The following is a 13,574-nucleotide window of genomic DNA, read 5'->3' on the forward strand; positions in this document are numbered from 1 at the left end:
TGCATATCCGCATCAATCAAATAGGATTAGGGCGCCTCTCTGGTCCTTTTTATTTCCCATTAACTTAAAGTTGCTGATGTAACACTGAGCTGTTACATTGTAACTGGGGTTGCAGAGCCACAATGTAGCTTTTACGATCTTCAGTAATTACGTTAAATTCAAAAAGAGTTCAGCAACATCAAATTACAGGCAAGTTCGATAAAACCCCTACTAGTTTACAGGCTTTGAATGTTGGGTTGTAACCCTCCTTTATTCCCTACCACAAAATAGTTTTAACAAGTATCTGCAAGATTATTAACACATTTTGAATTTGGAGGCTTTATTGTAACACTGGTGCATTGCCATTGTTGTTGACCTAGGTGGGGGTGGGGTGGGGGGGGGGGGGGGTGTCTTTTTGACAGCAATATGAAATCATGTGACAATGTGTGAAACAAAACTGTCTGCTGTGATCAACCACCTTCATAGGCAAGACGATCCACCCCTCTTAGGAACCTGTTTTGACCAGTCACATGAACCATCGCGTGCCATTCTTCCATGTCCTGGTGGAATAGGGACGCAGACAAGAAATGATGCATGAATTCTTAATCAAATAAAGACAGTGAGAAGTGATAGGAGTGGAAGGCAATCGTCCAGGCCCAGATGAATTAATGAGGCGCTGGCTTCCTTCCACATGCCAGGTTTCTGAATGACTCCGCTCGTCACCGCTGGCTTTCTGGAGCTGTCTTCACCATCCACCTCCATCCCTGGGCCAGGCTCAGAAACCCAGGGCCCCAAACTCCACCCTGTGACATCCAATCTTCAGCCACTCTTCATGCAAACTGGAGGACCGATTGGTTTACAGGCTTGTTCACCTCGTGTCAATTTTGAGTTTTCAGACTCAGCTGAGAAGTAGGCATCCATGGCTCAGCGAAGGGTGAGAGCAGTGTGGGGTCCCAGTGCACGGTGTCGGGCGACCCTGTCCAGAACAGCCTTCTCTGACCACCTGAGCCTCTGTGCTGTGTCCATCTGTTGGCAATCGAGTCGAAAGCACAGAACCAATTCGTTGCTTCACACCAATTTAAAGTCTAGTTGTACTTGCCCTGCGAGGTTACACCTCTCCCTTACACTTCTACCTCTTTTCTTGACACCTGTGGTGAGGACACCACATAGCCCTGCCAGAGAAATGCTGCTCCATCCTTACTCCTTAGAGTGAAAGAAGAAAAATTACTCACAGAGGAGTTGGGCATTCCCACGACAACCAGGTCCTGTGGTATAGGCAGGGATATCAGGCCCAGCCCAATGCTATTTGCATACAAATTGCCCAGCTGGCACCTCGTTGTTATGACAACGGCACACAGCTCCCAGAATTAATTTGGAAGTGAAATACAAAAGGAAAGCAGCCAGCAAGGAGAGACATTGGCAAAATTCCTTCTTTTTTTTTTAATGACGATGTAGATGACACTGACACTATGTTCTCATGTAAATCCAATCGCCTGATAGTACCTGCAGGAAATGAGGAAAATAATCATATACTCAAGACTGGAATTATTGGACAAGATAATGACTAGAATGTAGGTCATATTAATTGCAACATTAAATGGGTATGTACCTACAATAAGTTTTACTGAAGAAAAATATGTTTAAAATTCTGTGAATAATTAACAAAGTATGCAACTATTCTGACGTGAAAATCTTTTTTTCTTTATACAACAAAACATTTTGTATGAGCTCTGGCAGATACTTTCCAAAATGCATCTGTCTTCTCCTTAGTTCACCTGATTTTGCAAACCTTAGTTTATATAATTCCTTACAATGAGCCATGTCAAATCCTCAGAGCTTGAGAGGAAAAGTAAACTCCGCTGACAACACAGTGTCCTCTACTGGCAGGATGTGGCAGGAAGTTTACACAACCGCTTGTCTGTCTAAACGGATAATGTTTAGCTCAAGGGCAACTGAGCTGATGCTTTTCCATAGTCATCCTGGCTCAGCTTACTGGCTAGTTAAATTGACCATGAGCATTCTGTGAACCCAGAATATCTATTTATCCCAGCAGCCCCCACGAGACTCTGGTTCAATCACTGGCTTCTGTGCAGCTATCAGCCCATCGCAGGCTAATCAGTGGCTCTCTCAGTGGGAAACAAAGCAGTTCCTCATTCCAATACTTGACCCGTAGTACCGTGCAAGAGGGCTGATCTGTGGGCAAGGTGAGCACTTTTCCCCCCTTCAGCGTGTTAATGATGAGAGCACCACCGAGTCCTAGTCCTGTTACAGATTGTTAGAGACAACTGGTGCAAACCACTCCAGCCCAGATTGAAAGGACAGTATCAACAACACAGCTGTGTGTGTGTGTGTGTGTGTGTGTGTGTGTGTGTGTGTGTGTGTGTGTGTGTGTGTGTGTGTGTGTGTGTGTGCGGGAATGCGCATGCGCCTGCGTGCATGTGTGTGTTGCACCCTCTACCTCGGGGTGTGAGCAGAAGGAAGGTGACACATCCTGCCTCCCCAGCATATAAATTGAGGAGCCTTCTCGCTGAAGTGGCGCTGGCTCTAAGGCATGACAGTTATGTACGCTGCTTCCCCTGAACGTGCAACCTTTCCCAAGGTTACAACTCGCCAGCAGCTCAGATACTTACTAAAGCACCATCCCGCTCATTTGTCACTTACCATCCAATTTAACATGGCAACCCGATGGGGACTCCGTGGTGCAGGGAAGATCAGCCATGACTTCAGCGTGGTCATGAAGACTCCACCTCCTGGAGATCACCAGGTAGTCTATCCAAACAAACTCACTATGTCTTCATTGCCACACAGGGTCTCTCCATTGCACTGAACAGAGCTGCTGAAAGAGCAACACTGTGATTAATGTGTGTGTGTTTTTTCTCTCTTTCACACAGATAGCAGTCATTGCATCGAGGAGCTTGGAGCGTGCCAAAGAGTTTGCCAAGAGGCATGGTATTCCTAAGGCTTACGGCAGCTATGAGGAGCTGGCCAACGACCCAGACGTTGGTGAGTTAAGAGCTGCGAGTGCCCTTGCTGCACAGGCAGAGATAATAGCATGTTGCTGTTTGAAGCTGAGCCTGGAACATCTGTGCCCTCACAGACTGGGAGTGCTGCACACAGAGCACTGGCGTGTCGGTCTGCTGTTCCTCAAGGCCGGGAAGAATGTGTTGTGCGAGAAACAGTTCGCTATGAACTCCGGACAGGTGAAAGACCTCGTCACAGCAGCCAAGAAAAACAATGTCTTCCTGATGGAGGTAAGGTTGTAGGGATACAGTCATTCATGTAGACCTTTGCCAAGGGGCTACTTGCTGGCAGTATAGGGGTCATTGCAGGCGCAGGTTTGGTAGCAACACAACACAAACATGAAGGTGTGTTTAGACATTAAAAATGGAAGGTAGCACACAGACATCCTTCCCTTTAATATCTTGTGAAATGCACATGTATCAAATGCTGAAAAATATTTTGTTTATGTTGCTCCTAAATTAATTGTTTGACATTTAGGTAGGTAGGCTTAGTGTTATTTGCTTTCCTGCCAATAATTAGATGAGAATATAGATACCGTACCCATGTCTTAGATTGCTATCGTTCTTCTCATCTAACTCACTGCAAGAAAGCAAATACAAATTTGCACATTGTCTATCTATTGCTTTAACCTGTCACAAACAGTATTGCAGCGGGTGGCATTTTGGTCTACGTATGTTAAAATTCACTTGCAATTTAGGTTAACAGTTGCATTATTGCAGGAGTGCAGATATTTTAAGGACAGGAGAATATAGTAGTAAAACAAATGGGAATATTTATGACTCATGGTGCAGGAATACATCATGTCATGTTTGACCAGCACATCTGCCACAGCACTCACAGGAGGTGGGAGAAGTGGAGAGCTGTGGTAATAAACTGCTGCTCAGGTGAAACTCCAGTATAAGCTGTTTACTGTTGCCATGCGCGGAGTTTGCGGGGGGCAGGGGGAGCACTGCCCCCCCCTGGTAGCCGAAACGGGTAATTGCATTGTTTCAAAAATTTGTGGAATAATTACTTCTGACATAACCAGATATTTTATAAATACTTTAAAAACACAAAACAACTAAATGGGGATAGGTAATACATCTGATTTCATATAGGCCTACTGCTTTAGTAAAAATAATATTTTTTCAGGGCTCTGCCTCTCACCTGAGACCTTTGTCGACGCATATGCAGGACGCAAAAAACAATAATTTGTTGCACTAGTCGGGACATCTTACCATGCCAACGTTGCAATAAAGGTTGCCTAAATGCCATGTATATAAATCTACTGTCAGCTTACTAATTGAATGCGCGTTTTGTGTAGATTTGGACTTTTATACGTTTTATTCGACTTTGTTTAAACGGCGAAGTTCACCTCGTTCACCTGTTTGGAGCTGACTGGTGAATGGGACGCGCGTATAGGCCTTGCTGGATACACCGTGACTCTGTTTGTGAATCTACTGATCGCTGTGGATGACTTGTTTTCATGTCATTGGATTACAGCAAAATATTGATCTTTTTTCTTAACGTGTCTAAACGTTTTATGGTGCGATTGCGCTTGGTTTCTGCGTTTGGAGAGGCATCTCAACAGACTGGAGGTCCAACACTGATTGTTCACGGTTAACCTACATGTTAGTTGAATTTAAGTGTCGGGGCATTCTGCCACCGTCTGTCTATTGTGCTCCAACACAGCCGTGCCCACGGGCGTCAGTTTGGTTTGAAATGTGCTGGGGACAGACACGCATTCGGAGGTACATTTCCAGAAGTGCTGGGTACAATGACGCATACGTTTTTTTCTCTTTCGCGCAGGTCAGGTTTAATGTACGTAAACAATGATCAATGATTACCAAATTTCAGTCCAATATTGCTCCTCATAACCACGGAAAACTGTCAAAAAATAGAACCCAAAGTCCAATTATTATGGACGTTATCTGACATTTAGAGTTTCTGCTTCACATTTTCAGCAGGGCAGCGGAGCAGCTGTTGGTTGACTCGCCACGGTTCTCATGGGCTTTATAAGTCCTAACATGAAAAAGCTTAACGTGGTTTAATGTACCTAAACAACGATCAATCATCACCACATTTCTGGTTAGATTTGTTGACAGTTTTCAGTGGTTATGAGGAGCAATATGAGAGAAATTTAAGCTTTTTCACGTTAAGCAGAACAGGCAGCGTTGTGAACAGAGAAGCGTGCAGCCAGCGCAGCAGCAGAGCGGCTGTGTCTGTGCCTGCCTTGTGGGGACAGAGATTGTTTTGCATCTGTCGCTCAAGAATTATATGTGTTATGGACTTCTTTTTTTTTAACTAAATTGAGCTCGAGGTTTTAAAATGTGACAATGTAATTTCAAATCTGCTTAAAAAAATAAACATATGTTTATTTAGCATGTTTTCTTTGTCCATATGTGCTCATGCTGTGTTCCCCAAGTCTCAGTTGCTATAATGAGTTTTTTTTTTTTTTTTTTTTTTTTTTTTTTTTGCCCCCCCTGGCTCGAATGTCAAACTCCGCCTATGACTGTTGCAGTGGTGCTATGTTGTCTCCTCTGTCCCTCTCAGGACATCTGGTCCCGCTGTTTCCCCGTGCACGCTGAGGTGCGCAGTCTGCTGGCAGAGGAGGAGTAGGGGAGCTGAACCTGGTAAAGGCGGCCTACTTCGGCTTCCCTCAGCTCCACATTCCCCGCTCGGTGGAGAAGGAGCTGGGCTGTAGGCAGTACACGCCGATGAGTGTACTGCCTACAGCATGAATCAGTGATCACTGGCTATTGAAACCATAAAGAAATGGAAGAAAATAAGAATCCCAAGTGTGATGCAGAAGAAACTTAGACAGAAAATCACATTTTTTAAATAACTGTCCAAAATGTAAACACCTCAGGGAAGAATTCTTCACAGAGAAAATCCCAGACTTATCTTTAAAATGTCAGACTAATCCAAATCCTCCCTGGAGAATACAGTAATTCAGTAAAACTGACAGGGGAATATGTAACTGCATGTCTCACAGCAAGATATCCTTAATGTAAGACCATCACATCACACTATCCTATACATAATAAGCATTTTCTTATCCTTTACATACCTTTATGTAACATATTTGACCATTTAATAACTATAATGGAAAAAAGGTTTTTGTGACCTATCTATTATCAGGTCATGCCAGTAAAGCTGAATAGAATTTGACCTAATGAAAGTGTGCTGATGGGCAGTGTATTGAAATGAGGTGAACTGAACTGAATGGAACGTGAGAGGCAATGTAAGTGAAATCAACAGCCGGTTTGATACCATAAAGAAAATCCATTTGCTACTCACCATTGTTTCAATGATTTACCTTTTTTAATTGCTTGTCTGTGGTCGTGGTGATTTAGTTCTCCGGGAACAGGATGGCCTTTTGCGCCTTTTCAATTGCTGCTCGACTTCCGAACGATGCTGTCATCAGCGGCACCAAGGGCTCCATTAAAGTATGCTATGCACAGGAACATTTTACTTAATTAAGAAATTATTGAGACGTGCAAAAACTAAGTTAACTGCTAATTACTTTCACATTTAATTAAACTGAAGTATTCAGACAAGGATCCATACCCACTGCATTTGATGATTTACGAGTTGAGTGATTGGATTAACCCAAAAATGCATTTCCTCTTTCCTCTCCCGGTTCTTGGGAGCCCTACCATGCTCGTGGTAAACGACAAAGAGATAGGGTACCCTCTGCCTGAACCCTGCCTCCCTCTGTATTTCACCAACAAGCACCGGGCTTCGCAATGAGGCAGAGGAAGTGAGGCAGTGCCTGCTTAATTGGTAGGTCATGATAAAAGGAAAGACGTGTATTTGTCTTCAAAGAGGTGGAATTGCCGAAACCACCGTTGCAAAGGTAAGGTGAGTTTGAAAGAAAGACGCTGCAATTCAGTGAAACAATCGCCTTGCTGGAGCTTGTCGTGAGAATCTTGATGAATACACAAATGCACTAATCAGATTGACTCAGAATCAATGCTGCTATCAGTCCTTGGAATATCCTCTAGCTTATACAGTATTACGCTCCTATTGGTTTTGCCTCCTATATGAATTTACATCCCTGCTTTGGCATAATATATGCTTCATTGTGAATATCTTCATGATTTAACTGGGGTTATAAACACACATGTCTCTCAGTCAGTCTGATTATTCTGTGAAACTCCTCTTTATCTGCAGGACTTGAGGAGAGCCCACGGATGCCTCAGGCAGATTCTGTCTTACTGACAGAGATCATGGACTAAATCTGGAAACAGGTGGGAGTTGCCTTCAGCCAGGACAGCCAGTGACATCACTCCAAAGATGGGCTGTTTCACCTGACCAAAACCTACTCAAATGGAAAAGAGGGAGCTTCTCGGGGCAGGCTTTGGATCTTTGGTATAAGCAGATCACTCACGGCACTGTGTGACAAAGCCCGAGCAGACACAGTGTCACTGAGAAAACTGTGACTCGGATAACAGTGGGCTGCCACTGAATTAAAGATACAATCAGCATATTAGGACATGTAAATCTTGGGTACATTTATTACTCTTTGTTTTCCTTTTTTTTTTTTTTTTTTTGCATCTTATATTTTATAGACTAGATCACAGCTCTAAACTGTGCATGTAAACACATTGTAGGTCCTTATGATACAGTACACAGCACACTGACAGTTTAAAAATGTCTTAAACCAGATACATCGCAATGTAAACACACAGGGCAACCATGTCCTGTTATCAGTCCTAGTCCTTTGAAGTCAAACCCAGCTGTCACTGTGGGACGTGTGATTGATGAATCCAATAAAGGGCCGATTGTGAACTCCTTGTTTCATTTCAAATATCATCGGCAGGAGATAAGAAGAGTATTCGAGTGGCACGTTTGAATCAAAGTGCTCTGTCATGTCTGACCCCTGCAGCCGTTACAAATAGACTCATGTTCTCCATACAAAAATAGGTTGCACTGTCTGCTTTCCAAGGTTAGGACAGAGAAAGGCTTTAATGAGTCAGCAAAGACACGGCTCATTTAGTACTTGTTCTCCAAGCTTTTGGGCTCATAGGACTTCTAGAAACTGGAGGGTGTCTCACTGATACATGATGTAGTCCATAAATGGAAAATGGCACATTTTCATGCAGTAAACATTATGATGCCTCCTGTTTGCTTGTTTAATGAATAATGCAGATTTTTATTTAGGAACAGAAAAAACTATTCTGAGGAAATTATAAACAATAACATACTTATTCCTTTCTATACATGTGCTGTTTCTGTGCCACAACTTTAACCTATTACTAAAGAGGTTAAATAAATGGACCATTCAGCCTCAAGCAATATAATGATAAATAGCAGGCCTGACAAAATGTCCTTGTACATGTCAGCTCTTACCAGAAAAAAAATGATATCTCACATCTCATATCAAAATAAAATACAGAATAATGTAAAATATAAATAGTAGATTTAAAAATTAAAATAGATTAAAAATTAAAATAACAATAATACATATATAAGTGACCATCTGAGTACAGGCAGGGAAGAAAGAAAAGACAACAGCATTAAAAAGTAGTTTGTCTATTCTGGTGTTATGATCCCTATCTGGAGGTCGCGTTTTTGTTCCATTAGCACGGATCACCATTATGTTATTTTTGTGCAACGTCACACACTTAAAATAATAATACTGTGTCTCCACCTTGTGGCAGAGAACTGTTACGGCAACTGCACTCAATCTCTGTCCGTTTCCTGTCCAATATGGCAACCAGGTGGGGAATCTGTAGCGCAGGGAAGATCAGTCATGACTTCACTGTGGCCCTGAAAACTCTTCCTCCTGAAGACCATCAGGTATCAGTATGCGTATGTGCGTAGACACAAAAACATTTCTGGTTTCAAATGCAAGACGTCACCTCAGGACTCGGTGAGGCTTCTCGCTCCGTGCAGACTGTATGTGTAGCTGCTGTTTCTGACGATCGGAAGTTCACACTGTTACAATCAGTAACAATCAATATATGTTATGCAACCTGCCGCCTTAACGGGCTAAATGCCACCGACACTGGGCATCAGTGAGTTTATATCGTAGACCGTGTACAGTCAAGCAATTTGCAGCATTTCGAAAGCACGCTTTCTTTTTTACCGTAAAATCCACACTAAATGGGCATCTGCATTTTCTTTGCACTTTTTAACCTAAGTATAACCACGTTTTTTTCCCCACCAGAAATAATTACATTGATGCAAAAACAGATTCAAAAGCAGCTTCAAATGATAATGTTCTATCTGTTTATTTATTGATTGATTTAACGTTAAGATAAATAATACAAGAGAGAAACTGTAAGAAAGTTTTAATGGATTTATTTTGCAGTTCTGGTACATTTCCATCCACCAAACACTGGGAAAAGCCCAATTCTAGCATTCAATTAAGTATAGTGAGCAATGCAGAGAATGTAATACGACAAAACTAAGTCCATATTCCTGCAAGAAGTTAGATTGTAACTTTGGGTCTTTCATGAAGTTGGAACAGGAGCACTGTGTGTAATAAATACTATGCTGCAACTGTATTCACAGGTGGCGGCTGTGGCAGCTCGCACGTTAGAAGATGCACAGGCGTTTGCCAAAAAGCACAGCATCTCCCGCGCATACGGCAGCTATGATGAGCTTGCCAGAGATCCGGACATAGGTTGGTTTCTGTCAGACCTGGGTCAAATTAGATTGACTGATGGCTCTTTGCATTTGTTATTTGAATGTCGTTGAGCACCAGATCTAAGAGATTTGCTGTTTCAGGACACTTCAGAGTGAGCTAAAACTTTACAGTATAGCAAATCTCAACCATCTGTTGAATCTCCACTCATTTCCAGTTTAGTTTGAACCACAGCTGTATACCTTTCCTGTTGCTATTTTAGTGTTACATGAAGTTTGACTGACAGAATAATCTCTTTTCCTACAGCATGCTCTCTGGTTTGTGTGTTTATGTGTGTGCAGATGTGGTGTATGTTGGCGTTATCCACCCTTACCATCTGATCACTTGCCTGCTCTTTACGAACGCCAAGAAGAATGTGCTGTGTGAGAAGCCGCTGGCCATGAACAACAAGGAGGTGAAGGAGATCCTGGCCTCTGCCAAGAGGAATGATGTCTTCCTCATGGAGGTAGGGATGGAGCAGACCAAAAAGTAAAAAGAATGTCCTCTTCATAGCTTTTATTTCTTCTTCTCCATTTGTCCCCTGTAAAATCACTGTGAGCTTGGGATGTCAGAGTTAAACGTTGATCTACTTTATTCTTTGCTAGTTACAGAAACTTACTGCAGAATGATTGCAGCATTGTTACGTGGTACTTCTTTTAATGTTTCTTGTTTCTGTGAGAAACCGGTCACACTACAAAGTATTAACAGTCATGTTTTGCATCTATGCAAAATTAAGGCAGAATTTCTTTCTTTTTTTTAAATAATACTCATTTGATTACAATTTTTCAAATCAAAATATAACATCCAAATTAAATCGTGGATTGATGAATTCACCATTAAGACTCCTACTGTATCTGTGTTGATATGTAGCAGTAGACATTTTAAAACAACTGACTTCATAATGATTTTGTCAGAGCAAGATAACAAGTCACGTTTTAATCTGTTTAGTATACTCTACCGAGGTTAGTCTGACTTCACTTCAGTTTAAAAGAGCCCTGACATTACTTCTTCTAACCAACCTATATTTTCCATATGGACTGCCTATATAGCCAACCAATATTTTCCCTTGCCATACATGTTTAAAGGCCTATTATGATTATTGTATGTTTTTTCTCTTTCTATGATTATTTATTTTCTCCTTTGTCTTTCTTGTCTGGTGAAGACTCTAGGCCATGTCACATTGAATGTATGCGGTTAGTCTGGTAATGATTGTGCTTGTGTATACTTGCATGTATTATGAATCAGTTTTCTTGATGTGTGTGTAAAATGATTGATAAATACATACAAATTGTGTAAAGATTACATTGACATTATTATTTCCTGAAATATGCTGCCTGGAGAATGCCTACTTTCAAGCCCCCTGGAGAATTTTTAAGGAAATTCTCCTTCACATTTCCCTTGCAAATTATATATTGTTTCTTTTAAATATATTTATATGTGTATATAAAGAAAAGAGGCATAGTTACAAGACCTTGAAAATGAAGTGAAGTTGTAATGTTTGAGCTATAGTGTAAGTCAGTACCTGAATAACAAAACACCAAGCACATCAAATGTAACTGTATGAAATGCCTCCTGCCCTTTGCTCTAGGCTGTCTGGACCCGATTCTTTCCAGCCTCAGTGGAGATCAGACGCCTGCTGGCCCAGGGCGAGGTGGGAGAGGTGAAGATGGTGAGATCGGAGTTTGGCGTGCAGTTGATGCACGTGCCGAGATCGACACAGAAGGAGCTGGGTGGAGGCGCAATACTAGACATTGGCATCTACTGCCTGCAGTTCATATGCATGGTGTATAATGGAGAGAAGCCTGAGTGCATCCAGGCCACGGGGACCTGCCTGGAAACAGGTAATGACAAAGAGACCATTAGTGTTTCACAGATTTGATTTCTGAAGCGCACTTCATTAACATGTGGGGATGTGTTGCGAAAATAGCTGATTCATTTTCCGGAAAAAAAATAAACACCAACAACAATTGTTCACATGGTATGGGTGATATGACTCTAAAGTACATTAAGAAGCATGTTGTAATTGCCAAGTAATCCTCCTCACTTCTGCTTTCTTTACTTTAAACACATCACACGGGTTGACAGTGGCAGGATAGTTACCCATTGACCTCAGTCGTATACATTCACGTGCAGCTTCTCATATGATAACAGATGGGAGTTTGTATTATGTTGGAGCTTGTAAAATCTTTATCTGAATAATTCCTGCTGTCTGGGAATTGAGAATTTTTAATCAAGGGGCTGTGTTCCTGTCTGATAAGACTTCACCTCTTATGTGTTAACATGGCACAATACATGTTAAGGTTTGTTATCAAGATACCTAGTCACTGCATTCTTAGCTTGTTCTAAATGGCATTCTTCTTCAATATAAAGCACAGTGGAATCAACCGACTCAACATTTTGTTTGCAGAGGACGCATGGAAGACATAATGTTGCACTTTTTTAAAACTATGTCACTAACTTCACGTTTTGTTTTATTATCACTTCATCAAATGTAAATCACATTTCTGTTTGTTCTTGCAGGGGTGGATGAGACTGTAGTCGTCACTGTGAAGTTCTCCAAGAACAGGATGGCAGTGTTTACGTGCTCTTCGTGTGTACAGCTGCCCAATGACGCCATTATTGCTGGTACAAAGGGCACCATCAGGGTAGGTCATCACAGCCTAATCAAATACAAATAAAATTCAAATAGTCTAAAATGCAGAATCAATTTGCACTATTGTGCATTTGCATATTGAATATAAAATGAAAGGTTAGTAAGTGAACCAAGGTCAAGTGTTAAGCAACTTAGAAAGGAAATAGTGAAGTTAAATGGCTGTTGTGTAACACAAAGACAGAAGTATTTTCACAGCACACACTATACTCCATCATAATAATTATATCTGTTATTGTTGTGGTGTTTTTTTTTTTTTTAGATCCCTGCCCATATGTGGTGCCCCACATCATTAGTGGTGAATGGGAAGGAGACCCAGTATCCAGTGCCAGAACCCTATTTGCCCCTCAACTTCCTCAACAGTACAGGGATGCGTTACGAAGCAGAGGAGGTTCGACAGTGTTTGCTTAAAGGTACAGACATTCATAATATTTTAGTGTGTACCTATATCACTACAACTACCAACAAAATAACTAAAACAAGTAATGGTAATTAATAATCAGGGTTTTAATTTTCACTTATACACACTTTCAACACAAGGTGGCATCAGAAACACTGAAATCTTAATGGCCATTTACTATGTTCCTACGTGCAGACTGAACAGTACGTGTTCTGACAGCGTGATATTTCCTATGCAGGGCTGAAAGAGAGCGCAGTTGTCTCCCATGCTGACTCTCTTCTGCTGGCTGAGCTGGAGGATGAGATTCGCAGGCAGGTGGGGGTGGTGTACAGCCAGGACTGCCAGTAAATGTTGAACATGAAGCTGGATTGTAATGGAAAATAAATGGTTCTTTAGGTTTTAACTGGACTTTACATGAATTCACTCATCAGTGAGGAACATGGTACACTTTTGCGAGGAGGAAGAAACCAAATCTTTACCCTTTCATTTGGCCGACCAGGATTTGTTTGTCTCTCCAGAGTTTTTTTACCTGAATAGATAGATCTGCATTGCCATTGTATGCAGTACAACGGAATTATGTTGGAGCCATCCTCTCCAAATAGCAGCATAGACTAAAAAAATATATATACACACGCGCATATTTTCACCCAAGCACATCTCACACATACATCTTGCACATACAGTACAGGCCAAAAGTTTGGACACACCTTCTCATTCAATGAGTTTCTTTATTTTCATGACTATTTACATTGTAGATTCTCACTGAATGCATCAAAACTATGAATGAACACATATGGAATATGTACTTAACAAAAAAGTGTGAAATAACTGAAAACATGTCTTATATTTTAGATTCTTCAAAGTAGCCACCCTTTGCTTTTTTTGATAACTCTGCAAACCCTTGGTGTTCT

General features: G+C 41.5%; 1 protein-coding gene and 1 pseudogene across 2 annotated transcripts; both read left to right on the top strand.

Annotated features, from left to right (window-relative positions):
- Positions 1-2,653: 2,653 nt before the first annotated feature.
- Positions 2,654-7,773, top strand: LOC114554147 (trans-1,2-dihydrobenzene-1,2-diol dehydrogenase-like; annotated as a pseudogene).
- Positions 7,774-8,630: 857 nt separating this feature from the next.
- dhdh.2 (dihydrodiol dehydrogenase, tandem duplicate 2) lies at positions 8,631-13,066 on the top strand. Of its 2 annotated transcripts, XM_028581055.1 has the most exons (7): positions 8,631-8,784; positions 9,502-9,613; positions 9,916-10,079; positions 11,202-11,454; positions 12,134-12,258; positions 12,526-12,676; positions 12,902-13,066. In XM_028581055.1, the coding sequence occupies exons 1-7, from the start codon at positions 8,695-8,697 to the stop codon at positions 13,009-13,011; spliced, it is 1,005 nt and encodes a 334-aa protein (XP_028436856.1). In that variant the 5' UTR covers positions 8,631-8,694; the 3' UTR covers positions 13,012-13,066. The 2 variants fall into 2 exon arrangements, with proteins under 2 accessions (XP_028436856.1, XP_028436864.1); XM_028581063.1 differs by lacking the exon at positions 8,631-8,784 and having other exon boundaries at positions 9,525-9,613; positions 9,881-10,079.
- The last annotated feature ends 508 nt before the right edge of the window (positions 13,067-13,574 follow it).

Source organism: Perca flavescens, chromosome 1 (assembly GCF_004354835.1).
Source record: "Perca flavescens isolate YP-PL-M2 chromosome 1, PFLA_1.0, whole genome shotgun sequence".
NCBI classification, from domain to species: Eukaryota; Metazoa; Chordata; class Actinopteri; order Perciformes; family Percidae; genus Perca; species Perca flavescens.

Coding starts and splice junctions, on each gene's coding strand:
- dhdh.2 (XM_028581055.1), top strand. CDS start 8,695: ATGGCAACCAGGTGGGGAATCTGTAGCGCAGGGAAGATCAGTCATGAC. Junction 8,785..9,501: donor TTCCTCCTGAAGACCATCAG/GTATCAGTATGC, acceptor CTGTATTCACAG/GTGGCGGCTGTGGCAGCTCG. Junction 12,677..12,901: donor TCGACAGTGTTTGCTTAAAG/GTACAGACATTC, acceptor TTTCCTATGCAG/GGCTGAAAGAGAGCGCAGTT.